General features: G+C 36.2%; 1 protein-coding gene across 4 annotated transcripts in view; it reads left to right on the forward strand.

Annotated features, from left to right (window-relative positions):
- Nucleotides 1-14,410, forward strand: part of NEDD4 (NEDD4 E3 ubiquitin protein ligase) — a 55,224-nt gene that overhangs the window by 14,923 nt on the left and 25,891 nt on the right. The window contains exons 1-2 of one of the 4 annotated variants that reach the window (XM_048060129.2): nt 10-4,021; nt 4,110-5,705. The exons of 1 other annotated variant lie outside the window; for it this stretch is intronic. In XM_048060129.2, the coding sequence (XP_047916086.2) occupies nt 4,197-5,705 (1,509 nt within the window). In that variant the 5' untranslated portion in view covers nt 10-4,021; nt 4,110-4,196. Of the gene's footprint in view, nt 1-7; nt 5,706-14,410 lie in introns of those variants that run through there. 2 more of the 4 variants (XR_010834223.1, XM_067003828.1) reach the window with 2 other exon arrangements.

A 14,410-nucleotide genomic window follows, 5' to 3' on the forward strand; every position in this document is an offset into this window, starting at 1 on the left:
TATTGCAATTTACTCAATGCTTGAATGAAATTAAGTTCATCTGGATTCTAAGCTCAAGATAAAAGCAAACAAAAAAACAAACCAACATCTATAATGAAACTTAAAGGAAACCTGATTTGTTTATGTGTCTGACATTACCATAGTTCGATGATCAGGAGCGATCATACTATTGCTCTTAACTTCTAGTTTGTTTCAACTCAAAAGCATCACTTTTTTATAGTTTTTCTCAAATGATATGGCCAAATCCCTCCATAATATTGAAGGCTCTGCAATGAATGTTTATTTTTACTACAAAGTAGTATTGAGAATGTAGGTATCTGTGTACATGTGTGAGAAGTTTCTGCAGTATGTGAGGAGCAGCACAGAAAAAAATGGTGTACCTTTTCTTTGAAAGTCTCAACAAGCAGACCTTGGATGCCTATCCCAGGTACACGATGTCTCGTTTCATTGTATTTTTTTTTAAAGCAACTTTAAAAGGCATCATCAGCATTTGTAGTTTACATGGCAGGTTAATTGTGACTTTTCAGGATGCTCAGATGTATGTTTCAAAATGATGTTTTGGGCTATGGTCTATTCTTCATGAGGTAGAAGTACTTTGTAATTAGTCATTGGGGCTTTGCTGCCACCCTGTGGAAGTCAGGATGCATGACTAGAAAATCAGATCCCTAATTTTGGGGAAGGCCAATGTTTTCTTTTTCGGTTTGACCAAGAAAATTCCTTACCGTTTTTTCTCTGATCTAAAGTAGATAAGCTGTTTGACCTGTTTTTTTATGGGAGAGGAGCCAACAAAACATCTTACTGGATCAGCTTGGAAATAGTGCTTTGTTTCCTGTGTGACTGCATTTAGAGATCAAAGCAGCATGCCCTAATCAGTCACTGTATAGTTCTACAATAACAGTATTTTTTTTCTTTCCCATCTCATCATTTGGTCAATGGAAAAGACTGTCTCCCTATTTTTATTTAGCTTCCTCTTTTGTGGTGAAGACTAAATTTCTGTCCCACATGTCTTGAACTACTTTAAGTCAGTCATATCGTTGCCTTAGCTTGTGAGTGTTTGGGATTGATAGACTCCCCCACTTCTATTAATTTATCTTCACATGCCATAAATTATGGGTGCCTTGTGCTTTTTCACTAGGATATGTACCTATGATCAAAAGCTGTTTCATCTTTCATGATTTTAGTCGGCTTGAGTATTAAGCAGCATTTCTTCTGCCTATTTGATGACTGTTTAAAATCTGGATGTGAGCAAGCTGATGGAATTCTCTTAGAGCTGTGAGACTGTCCTCCTAATGGGTGATTTCCTCTGTAGAATTTTGTCCCATGTGCTTTTATTCCTGGTAGCTTTCGGGGAGAAATTGAACCTTGAAATCTTAGTTCTGTTTTTAAGAAACGTTGCTTTCTTGAAAACTGGGCTCAAAACTCATTTTCCAAGTCCTCCTTAAATTCCAAGTCCTGCAACATTAATTAAGACTCCAATTGTTGGTGATTTAACATCTTTCTGGAGTAGTTTTAAGACTTGTCAAAAATCACCTGGTTTGGATCTGATTTAGTAAGGGAGCACTGAAACTTACTTGTTTTGCTGACTTGATGCAAGCCATTAGCAGAATAAATGGCTTGACCAGTTTGTGGAATCCTCTGTTAGAGCTGTCTTTAAAAGCACATTAGAAAAGTCTGTCAGGAAGGAGAATGAGATCTTTTATGAGATGGGCCAGTGCAGGACCTAGTTGACATCTTGCAGTCTTTTCCTGTCTTACAATAACTTGTCCCAGCTCTGCGTATTTCAAATTAAGTACCAGAGCCTATGTTATTTGATAATGAAGAGCTAAATAATATTAATATTTGCATGGGGCTATAGGTCCTTCTTTAATTATTATTATTTATTATTGTTATGTGAACTCTAATTCAGTAGGACAGAATATTGCATTTAAAAAGTCATTTCTGGAGTGACTAAGGAAGCTGTAGCTGGCTGGCTATACCTGCAAAATCATAGCTAAAGAAAAATGACATGCTGAGAAATGTGGCTGAAATCTTAACTCTGAGTTGCCAAAATATGTCAGTTTATCATTTACCTAGGGGTTTCTTGGGAAAATTGGGGAAAAAAACATTTCCGATTATCTGTTGGGAGCGAAAATGTTGCTTTCTTTTACTGAAAGTATTATATCTGATAGAATTGTTGCAATTTGTTGTGCATCACACTAGCATGCTACAAACTGCTGCTAATAAATGTGTTGTCAGGGCAGAAAGGGGCTTTAAGAACTGCATTGTTTCTTCTTCGTTCACACATCTTAGCATGTGTACACTTTTTTTTTTTCTTTTTCGAATATATTGGTTGTAGTTCAAATGTGACTTTTAAAATCTGTGACCAACAAAGGTTTTATGGTGTTTGACTTTCCTTCCTGCCCCAACCCCTCTCCAGCACATAACGTTAGAAGAAATCCAGTTGGTGAAGCATAATGAAATAGATGAAGTATTGTATTTGTTGGCTTTTATGAATAAGCTAGTATTCGTTTACTGCTGCATTCTAATCATGGAATTCAGGTAATGGAGGTTAAGTAAGCCCTGGAGTATAATTAGAAAACAAATTTGTTGCTTGCAAACAGAGTACTGTGAATTCGATTCTTGGCTCTTATTTGGGAAGGAGGTTTAAATGTTAATTTTATTGCCTTCTAGCTTAAAATACAGCAAAGGTTAAATAAATATGGAACAGAAAAAAATCTAGTAGTATGACCTATAAAAGTATAAATGGCCTAGTGTTCTCTTCTGTTTGCACTTTTTCAGCGGCACTAAGTAATTTCATGTTAGTGTGGTAGCATTTAGTACTGCATCATATATGGCTTCTGTGTTCAAAAGTACGTTCATAACCAAATATGTTTAAAACACAAACAAAAAAATACACTTAACAGTAAGATTGTCTTTTTTCAAAAGTCCCACTAGATGCCAGCAAAGGACCTTTTCAGATAATATAAGACAGTGAAACATTTGTAGGAATTCTCAATACCATTACTCTTAGAAGAGTTGACAATATATTCGTTTGTGCTGTTCATTTTGATAATTTTATTGGAAAAGAAATTAGTAGTTAGCTATGAATATATGAAGTGGTTTGTTTATAATATACAGCATAGCTTTCTTTTGTAATTGTGCTTTGTAACCATATTTATCCTAGTACATAATTCTCTTGGTGTTTCATGGTTTATGTAGCTGGCCATATATTTGCATGTCATATCAAACAGTAATGAATGTTCGCTTAATCTGGACTTCAAGCAAACAAGACAGTAGCTTGCTAAGATGGTAGCTTGCAGAATATTTTTATTTCTTTCTACCTTTAACAGCTGTAATTTGGAAAGGTTAAAATATTATTTAACATGGTAGGCTGAAAGTAAGTGCTGAATTATTAATCAGGATAAGTTATTTCTAATTCAGTTGCATCTCACTAAAAATTATTAACTAATTGGCAGGAGAGCTTTTTAATATGTGCAAATCTTTGCAAAGTGTGATTGGTTAACAACGTGTAGATTGTTAGATAATGTCAGATTTCTTTTAAGTTTTATTTAAATAGAGTAGAAAAACTTTTATTTTTTTTAGGGGAGAAGGGTTATTTCCCTGGTTTATGCATAAGTCAGACCTCAGCAGTTTGCTAGCATGGTTACTATTTGGAAATTCAATCCTAGACTTGATACTCAATTATATGGGATTTCATTCCTACCAACTTCCTGTAATTCTAAACCTACGGGTAAAAATATTAGTAGTCATACGCTGCTGAGGAAAGTACGGACACATTGACTCAGCTAGTGCAGCTGCAGCAGGAGTTGCTGTTTTAAACTTGGAAATACTGGGAGTTTATTATATTCATTTTTGCAAATTACAGAAGGCATAATTGAAACAAGGTTAGTAGTGTTTGTCAGTGTGTTGCAGCTGAGGTCGTTGGAACATAAGTGCTTTATAAATGAGTGCTTTCTGACTACAAGCAATCAAAGACGGTCCAGAAACTGCAGTTCAACGAATGGCTGGCTTATTTCAAGAGGTACAGTCTTTTTTTTAACACTAGTATCTTGTAGAAATTAGGACAAAGCTTGCTACTTCTATGAGCTTTTACTGTTGTGATGTACTAGCTCTAGGTTATGTGCAGCTGCCTGTAGCCTTCCTGCTGAAGGATTTTTCTGGTTTTCATTCACTAACATGCGTGGAAATGAGAACAAATGGCACGACGGTTAAGACTGCATTTTGCAACTCAAAGGAGTAACACAGATCCGTTATCAGAAACCTCCGAAGATGTTTTGGATAGTAATAGTGCGATGTACTTCAAAAGGACACAGAACTCTGAACCTAATGTTACACAAATGAACCTGACTCCTAGACAAGTTGCTTGTGCACCTGTAATGCAGCAAATAATTAATCAAGAGAGAAAAGCAAATATTTCTTCACTGCAAAAAAAAAAGAGCACCTCACTGCATATTTCTCTACAGTCTAGAAAGTATAATGGATATTTTCAGTCTGGTGATGGCGAAGACACTTCATTCATCAGTATTGGTAATGAAGGAAATTGTGGCGCTAGAATTGTGGTTGATCATCCAGCTAATGATAGCCATCTGAGCAGTAGCGCTGCGTGCAGTGGCAGTCTTAGCAGTATTGCAGCCAGTGACAATGGATCCTTGAGCAGTGCTGGCAGTGACTATGGATCATGTACAAGTACCACGAGTGATGGAGGTTCATATAGTAACAGTGTCATCAGTGACAGTGGTAGTGGCACTCTTTCGATGAGCGATGGTGCTTACTGTAGTGGTGTTGTACATGGTGACTTTCCATATGGAAACATTTCTAACAAATGTAATCCCTATAGAAACAACTCACCTCAGGAAGAAGTACAAGCGTGTAGAAGTAATACTACTTTTGACCAAGATGCTTTGTCAGTGAGGAAGAAAACTAAAATTCCACTGCGGCGTTGTTCATCATTGGTAATTTTCCCTAGGAGTCCTTCCAGTACTCCCCCAGCTTCTCCCATAACCTCAGGTCAGCTGCCGTATAGAGGTGCCTATCAGACATCACATAAACTAATTATTTATCCCAGTGAGCCGGCACATAAAGAAGATCAAACCATTTCTAAGGGTTTCCTTTCAACAGCAGTCAATGGACTTCGGCTGTCTAAAGCAGTTTGCTCTTCTGGTGAAGCTAGAGATGTTCGACCGCTTTCCTTGAATACATCATTACAGGACAAAAGTAAAATTTTGAACAGTTCTGAGCAGGCAACTTGCGAAGAAGTAGCTGGTGGCTTCTCATGTATTTCAGTTCATCTGACTCAAAGAGCGTTTGCATCAAGCAGTGAAATGGTTAATGGCTGTTGCAGTGCAGAGTTAAATCTGAACTCCAGTGCAAAATACCCTCCTTTAAAACTGGCACGTAGCACATCTGCATGTTTACCCTCAAAAATAGATTCAGAATACCAGATGAATATAAATGAACTGGAAAGACCAAATGCACAGACGAGCAAAACCCACCATGTTTTGCAAAGAAGTGTTTCATTGGAAGGATCACGTCAAAAAGTTTCTTGCTGTTTATCCAGTCTTAAATACAAGTGTCATAGTGCAAGGACGTCTCAGTTGCATATACAGTTCAAGCCTGGGAATGAAGGAAAAACAAGTGGTGTTAACAAAAGATATGGAACCTCTAAAAGGGAAATATCTAGCACTTCTTTGCGGAGGCCCCATAAGGTGAGTGTTCTGGTTTATAGAAAAATCTGACAGTACTTTACAGCTGAAATTTAAATGGAAAATAATAAAATCTATAATCAAGGTTTTAGCACAGCTATTTCAGAATTTCCTAATGGTGTCAAACTGTCGTCATTAGGATGTTATTTTTTATATGATCTGTATCTTGTTTTTTAGATTTGTGTCTTAGAATATGGTACTCTTTTGAATAGGTCTTAGAGTGGAATACCTGTATATAACATGTATTATAAACTATAATTTCCTGCTTACATAACTTGAAGGGATTTTCTTGTCTAATTATTCAGACATTGGAGGTATCTAAACTTCAGTTTTGTGAAGTTTTAAATACATAATTTTACTGCCTAATAATAATTATTATTAAAATTGCATATAAAATGGGTAAAAAATGAGTAGATTAGAGACTTTCAGGTTTATTTCTTATAGGCTTTATTTTATAGTACAGTTCACTCTGTATAGAATTAAAGATAAGTAATATTTGAGCAGAGAAACTGTAAATACCATTTGTTTCTGTATACACCCTGAACCACAGGAATTTTCAGAGTTTCCTTTCCTTTTTTTTTTCTTCCAACCACTACTTCAGTCTGAGCAGTACACTGTAACTTAATACCTCTCCCAACAACATTGCTGTCCAAATTATAGTACTTCAGTCTAGATAAATATATTTTTTTGGTAATGAAACTCATGTCCAACTAAACTTCAGAAGTGTGTTTGCTCTTATTAACTCTTGAGGCAGTTTATATTAGTAAAGTATAAGCCATGTGAAATGTGGATTTTAGAATTTGTTTAAATAACATTGTGAAGATATGAACAAGCTGAATATTATTTATTGGTTTTATTTGTGAATGCAGATGAAAGAGCAACAACTAATATTTACAAAAGTTATTTCAAATTAAGACCTCATTCTCCATGAATTAGAATTACTGTAGTTTTAATTAATTTACTTGTAGAAGCAACGAGTTTTATGCCAAAGTTCTATATTAGTGACAGTTCCTGTCTGAACTAGTAATTGTATTACCTTGAAGATAATATCCTGCAATTTTCATTCTGTCACTGCCTTTAGTTAGAGTAGTACCTGATGATTCCATACTTTTTGACTTCTTTCAAGTTTTGTATTGCTTTATGGAAAAAACCAAAACAAACATATGTTCTTTTTTATAGAACTGTGATTTCAGTTTAAGCTTCATTTTAAAGCTCATAGTGGATCACAGGTAACCACTGTATATTATTTGGCAGTTCCTCATCCCCAAATCCAATTGTTAATGGCAAATTCCACAGTAAGCACAAACAGATTATGACATTTTAAGTAGCCTGGATCTAGTTATTCTTAAAAAAAAAAAAAAAAAAAAAAAGAATGGAAAACGTTGAGTCATGCACCTCAAGTACATTTCACTGCTAGCTTCTGGGTTTAATGTCAGTTGATATGTAAAATATAAAATGCTTAAATACTGAATGAATTTTATTATGTTCCGTCCAGTTAGAATCCAAGTTCAGGATTACTTTGTTAGTAAACATTTCCAGAGAACCTCATAGCTCACTGGACTGACAGGTTTGTGTCAGTTCCCAGGAATGGTGTTCACAGTGTATTGTCATGAAATCTAGGCTAAATTTAACTTTTTAAAGCACTTTAGAGCATGCTCCTGTGATAGGACAGCATCTTTACTGTGCTAATGTGGCAGCATATTTTAACCTTACCAATTTCTTAAAAATTTTTTATCTTCCAGGTAGAAAATTAGAGAGATGAGTCTTTTTTATTTGTTTGTTTAAAAAAAGGTCGTTTGAATCCCAAATTGTTGTGGTTACATTGTACCTTTCATGCATTTGCAAATATTTGGTTTGTGCCAAATATTTGATTTGTACCGTGACCACATACAAATTAAAAAGATTTCTGATGCCAGAAAACTGGACACTGAAGGTTTTATAGTAGTATGTTTGTTTCGGATTCCTCTGAAAGGCACAGAAGCATATCGCTGTTGAAGTGGCCCTATCAGTCTTTATGTAAAATCAGTTTTTGTACAATATCCTTTAAAACATGTAATAAAAATTTAAAGGCTCTCCCCCCAAACCAAGCAAAAGCCATAGTGACTTTATGGCAGTTTAGTAATTCACTAGAATAAACTAGATAAATATTTTTGTGTTTGCTGTTACAGCCTTTGACAAATATAATAGGTTCTATGGCAATCATTTAATTACATAGTCCAATTAATTATCATGGTGTGTTGTGAGTCATTTAAAAATAAACAACTCCCAAAATATTTCTCTTGACTCCAGTTAGTCTGGCCTAGTATATTGATATGCTGAGTCTGAGTTCAAATTTAACAAGTTGATACTGGAGTAGCATTTAGTAATGTCAGCTATCTGTACAGAGCAGTCATGAAATCAAATCAGTGCTTTGGTCAGACACTGCAGAGTCTGAAGCAGTGAAAGGTCTATGCATTCTTTTCTTAGGTGCCTAGCTACTAGCCTTCAGCCACCTAGTATCAGGTTTCCTGCTTTCTATAATCAACAGCTTGTTAAAGGCTCACTTTAAAAAAAAAAAAAAAAAAAAGAAAAAGAAAAAATCAAAACATAATTTCTGTGACAACCGGCCTTGGATTATTTTTAATTAAGTTAATAAATGTGGGAAATGGTGATGGCCTGTATGGCACTGCTGATCTTTACTGGAAATATGTTGAATAGGTTTCTGCAGCAGGGAGTGGAATTTCGTTTATGCAAAGCAGGAGGAAGAGGTATACAAGTGCACGATTGCATCATTGACAGTTGCCCTTGACTTTGTATATATGTTTTTAATGTGTTTTTTTTTCAGCGCATATGTCTCTTGGGGTGGATGTAAATCTATAGCTAAAGCACTTTGCTGTCACTGGTGTGAACTGGGAGGGTAGGGCTGAGTAAGGGAACAGGTTACATGTTGCATATGCAGACATTAGGAGGTACAGAGGAAGGGCAGTGGCTACAGTTACACTTGTTGACCATGAACAAACTTTTTGAAACAAGAAGAAAAAAAAAACTATACTAATCTCTTCCACGAATACGCTATTACGGTGACATTCCTGTTGATATCAGCACTTCCTTCCAAATCAGTATCGCTGCTGGTTAGAAGATGTATATATCATAAATGTACTTGCAAATGTTTTAGTAACTGTATGTCTTTAATGTAATTTCTTATACAATTAACAGAATTGTTACCTTTTTGCTTACAAGTAGTTTTGCTGAAGTTTTGTCTTCATTGAATGAAACTCACACTGAAGAAAAAAAATTCAGAGGTGATTTAAAAAAATAAAAAGATTTTATATTGTCAGCTTTGTGTGGAAAAAAATAAGTTGTAATTCTTCAGCTATTTTCATCAAGTTCTGGAACTTCACATTTTGCTTTTGTAACAGGAGGTGCTGTTTGAATAGCATCAGCCAATTCTTTATCCACCAAATAGTCATCCATCAGATCCCTTTCTCACCAATGTAGAGACAAGGGACTGTGTGGGACTGTGTCAAACGAAGGCCTTACAGAAGTACAGGTAGCTGACATCAATTGCTCCAGCACAGAGGGCCATTAGATCGTTCGGGCACAATATACCCTTGGTGAAAGTCATGCTGGCTGTCTCGAATCACCTCCCTGTCTTCCATATGCTGTACCATAGCTTACAGGAGGCTCTGTTTCATGATCTGCCTAGGCAGACAGGTGAGGCTGACAGGTTGGTAGTTCCCATGGTTTTACCTTGTACCTTTTTAAAAACGGCTGTGATGTTTCCCTTTTTCTAGTCATGGGGAACTTCATCTGGCTGCCAGGACTTTCCAAATACGATGGAGAGTGGCTTGGCAACTACGTCAGCCAGTTCCCTGACTAGTCTGGAGTTGTCTTTTCTGCACAAATTGTTATCTCTTTATACTGTTATGCTCTGATTACCTCCTCACCTAATAATGTTCATCTTGTTCAGTATTGCACATCTTGAAGGGTCATGCTACAGGGCTGCCTATTGCCCTTTCTGTGTTGTGGGATATCAGTTCAGTCAAGGAGAATTACAAGTTCCATTTGGCAGTGATGAACCGTGCGTAATGTTCAGGATATTGTCATCCTGAAAAGAACACTGTCTTGGTTGTAGCAGAATACTTTAATAACTCTGTACATTAAAGCTCTAGAGCTTTTTAGTCAGCAGTGAAAATTACATGTACATATTAAAAAGGAATTTTTTTTGTTTGTGCTCTGCACAAATTATAATTAACCCCATTCTGTTTATCGCCTGCAATTGAACTGAGTTGGAGTAGGTTTCTCATATGCCAACCAAAGGAAAGACTAAAACTGCAAAACCATGTGGAGCAGAGCTCCTGAAACAGCTATATAAATTTTTAATTACCCAGTCTTCAGGTTGATTCATGTCCTTTTCATCTACCACAAGAGTGGAGAAAAATTCATGGTATGGCTTCTTTAATATAGCCATAAGCTATAGTTACTGTCTCTAAGGCTTTCTGAAAATAAAGAATGTGTTATAAAGTAAAACTTTGCTCCCAAGGGAAGATAGAGACATTTTTCCTTTCAATCCTGACTAGCTAAATAACTTCGAGGCTTTCAGATACGAGGCTGTGATCAATGCTATGTTTTGATGTCGTTGTTTAGTGGTACATCACTTTTGCTTTTTGTGAGAAATTGAAACCACAGCACATTTTTTTAACCCAATGTTTATTGAAAAATGTGATGTAGAAATCAGTCTCTGTAAGCATTATGGCGTAAGACAACAAAGCGAACTGTACCTGCAGGTATTCTTCCAAGGATTGTCAAGAAGGTGAACTAGAAAATTATTAAAATACTAACAATAATATTTTTTGATCTATTAGGTTGTCTTACTGAAGGAAGGTGGCCAGTCTTTTTAAGTGACTGAAAGGGAAATGAGGGGAATTACAAGCTACTGCAACATGCCAGTCTGGAAGGAAGAATGTAGAGAATAGGCTTATGAGGTGTGACAGTTTTTTTTTTTGTTTACAGGGAACGGAGAATGAGCTTGGCTTTCATAAAAGGAAGCTACATCTCACAAATCAAACTAACCAGCAACATAGGAAAATGAGTGATCTGATTAATACAGGACACTTAAATTCTCAAAATATTTAACAAGAACCCTTAGTAGAAGTTCTGAAAAATAGTCTCAAGACGTAAGTGTAGAAAATGCTTCGTCACTGGTAACAGCTATTTAAAAGATAGAAACAGAAATGAGAATTAAATTGTCAGCTCTGAAATTACAAAAAAAAAAAATTATGGTAGTGAGCAACTAGACAGTAGAGTGGATGATTTGAAAATCAGTGTTGATAAATGCCAAGTAATGCACACAGGGAAAATCGCTAATGATGCATGCAAAGTAATGGTCTCCCATACTGGTCAGGAAATATTTTATGTCGTGGTGAATGACTTTCTGAAAATGTCAACTCAAGTCGTCTTGACAGTTTTAATGGCAAATAGAATGTTCAGTTTTATTAGGAAAGGAATAAAGGAACTAAATTAAAAACACCATTATGGAGTTGTACAAATCCACGTATGATATACAAATTTCAGGTCATCCTCTTTCAGAAAGTGTGCCTAACTACTAGAAAAATAAAAGTCACAAGATTGGTGTAAGTTTTATGTGAGGAGACTAAGTAGACCAACAGCTTTTCAGCTTGGAGGAGGGAGGGGAGAAATGATATAAAGAGTGTTTAGTAAAGTTATAGTTCGGGGGGGTGAACACTAATGGGGAATTTACTCTTGTATCATAAATATATTCTCTGTTGAGTTGCTTTTGCAAGAAGTTGTGGGTATCGAAAAAGAAATGGATTTCAAATGAAGGAAGGTCCATCAAAGTATATTGCATTCTTGATATAGAAAAAGTCCCTGATGAACTACTTATTTGAACCTGGAGGATATGTTGGGGGAAGTACTACTCTTACATGTTGCTCTTATTTCCTTTAGCATCTGTTCTTGGCCATTGCTAGGGAGAGGATACAAGGCTACGTAACATTTATCAGACTCCTAGGTTCTTTGGTGCCTGCCCAGCCCTTGCAGCTGCCTAGGATCAAATGGTAGAAATGCTCTTTAAAGTTCTCACATCAGCCTGGGCTGAGAGCTTTCTTCTGTGTTCCAACACATTTTTTTTCCTTGTGTTCTGTAAGTGGATGAATTTCACAGATTGAGCAAGCAAGTGAAACTGACTGGCATTTTCAAGCGAGTCAGTAGCTTACAACTTGCCTTTTACCCTTGTCTGAAGGGGACTGCCCTGCATTTCTGTTAAGTGTCTCTGTTTCAAATGAACTTTCTTCCTTGCTCCTTGTGACGAACAGAACACACTGCTTTGGGAATGCAGCCAGCAAAATGTTTGTAGCTCATTTCAGTGCTGTTTTATGGATCCGTAATCGTCCATGTTTTAAGAGATCACTCACTCCCGTTGCATTGTGGCAGTTCAAGGTAAACTGCAAGTCTGCAGATGGATGCAATTATCATTTAAGACCTAGGGCTGCTTTGGGCTGTATGGACTGGAGCATAAGCAAACAGAATTTAAGGAGGACATCAGCAAGTTTCTGGCTGAAATTATATTCAGGCTTTAACTGGAGTCATTAAGGATAAGGCATATTAAAATGCAAATGGGACACTATGGCAACTCAAGCAGAGGAATGTGGGAGGAAACAGAACTGAGTTCTCCCAGACCTGCATGGCTTCTCTGGCAGTCTGTGATTTTCATGGCATAAGGGAGAAGGCTGCATTCAATAACATGAAAGCACGGCTTTCCAATGAGGTTTCTAGAACTTAGAACAGTGCTTACTATTTTTTTAGTTTCTACCTTAGCTATTTGTTGTGTTTGTCGTTGTTCCAAATTAAACTTATTAGGAATAATAATAACAAATACTTAAATACAAAGAATATATCCGAAGTGGTTAACATCTGCAAATTATAGGCCTCTAAAAACTATCTAATGTGGGAAGTGTCAAGTAACTTTCATAACAACTGTTGAGCTTATCTGAAGTAAATTGTTATGCATTCTTGTAGAAATAATTGCAGGTGGGTTATTCGTGTCCTCTTTGCCTTGTGTCATAGAGGTTGAGGCATCCAAGGTCAGTTTGTGCAGGACAGTTTAGGCCTGATGGGATTTATTAATTTGAGCATAGCACAGCTTAAGACAAACCAGTAAATGCTGCTGTAGCCAGGTCATCTGAGGACTATGTTTAGGGTTGGCAGCAGTAGGTTTAGGCTTGGGAGAGGTCTGTGTCCCGTCCCCCCACCCCCCCCAGTTTAATTTTGTTTTATTCTGTTTCTTGCTCTGAATAACAAAAAGTTGACTGTGTGTATTGAGTCCACTGGATGAGTGTATTTATTAGACAGTGTGATTAACATCTGTGACATTTGAAATGAGAAACAGATCAAACCAGGAAGAAAATTACATGTGCATTTAAATGTTTGATAGGTTTTTACAGTTTTTAAGTGTTTTAACCTTTATGTTGTTAATTAGTGCAGGTAAAAGTGCACCTGTAATTGTTACTACAAGTGTTTTTCTCAGCCTTTAATTGAAGTCATAAGGCTTGACACAGAATCTCCCACAAATAGATGCAAAAGTTTTATGTTTTTTATACTATTGTAAAGTTGACTTGATATTAGAAGCAGCTTGTCAAAGTAGTAACTAATGAAATATTTGGTACTGTTTTCTGATTTATTTTTTTTAATGTTTATTTAAAGTGTTAGCTGCTTGAACACAGAAGGCCAAATTTGGATTGGCTCTTGACAGTTATAGACTGTAATATTCCTGCTTTTCTATATAGTAGCTTATTTGGCACATCTTTCCATAAAACCAAGGGAACTCAAATTCCTGATGAATAAAACATACCCTTTACTAGTTTTTGATTTGTTCTTTGTTTATGTTGTGCTTAAGTATGCTTCGGTTATATTAGGCGTCAAATTATCTTCCTGTGACCCATGTGAAAATAAGTTGTCATACACCAAAAAAACACCCAAACCTATTTTGAATTACTTTGTTAATGACTATGTAAGCCCAGGTTCTTCAAGTAGCAAACAGTGAATGGAGTAATATGAATGGTGTGTTAAAATAACCGTAGGCTAAATATGAACTTTCAAGGAATCTACCTATAGAGTATTTGTGCTGTATAAAAAGTATAAGCTATAAATGGCAAAACATGATATTTTTGCTCTGGTCTTTGTAGAGCAGGAATTCTCTGAAAATATCTTTAAAGGCGAGGGAGAATTAGTGAAAATAACTCGTGTTATGTCTAAATGCCGTCTGTTAAACAGATGGTAAAACTGCTGAGGCATGTTATGCTGATACCTTTCTCTGGAATCAGCCAGCGGGGCTGAAGGTCCTGCAGAAACATACGTTGTGTAATAACCATCTATCTAACATTAGCTATTTTCTCTTCTTTGGAAATGCCAATGGGTTCTTATACCTCAGTAACTGTCAACTTGTATTTGATCATAAAGGCCAATTAAAAAGAAATGCCTGCATTCCATGGAGAAAAAAAATCTCACCACCTACCTCTGCCCCGTAAAAATACAGGTACAGGAGATTGGGACTTCAATGAATTCTGTGCAGTAAGGTAGTTATGGCCTTGCAAGATAGAGAAAACATTGCTTTTAGAATCCATGAACTTGGTGAGATCTTAACATGATCATTCAGTTTTGGTCATTTGAAATGTCTGTTTTCCTGTGATGAGTTGTGTGTTGTGCAAGAA

Source organism: Anser cygnoides, chromosome 11 (assembly GCF_040182565.1).
Source record: "Anser cygnoides isolate HZ-2024a breed goose chromosome 11, Taihu_goose_T2T_genome, whole genome shotgun sequence".
NCBI classification, from domain to species: Eukaryota; Metazoa; Chordata; class Aves; order Anseriformes; family Anatidae; genus Anser; species Anser cygnoides.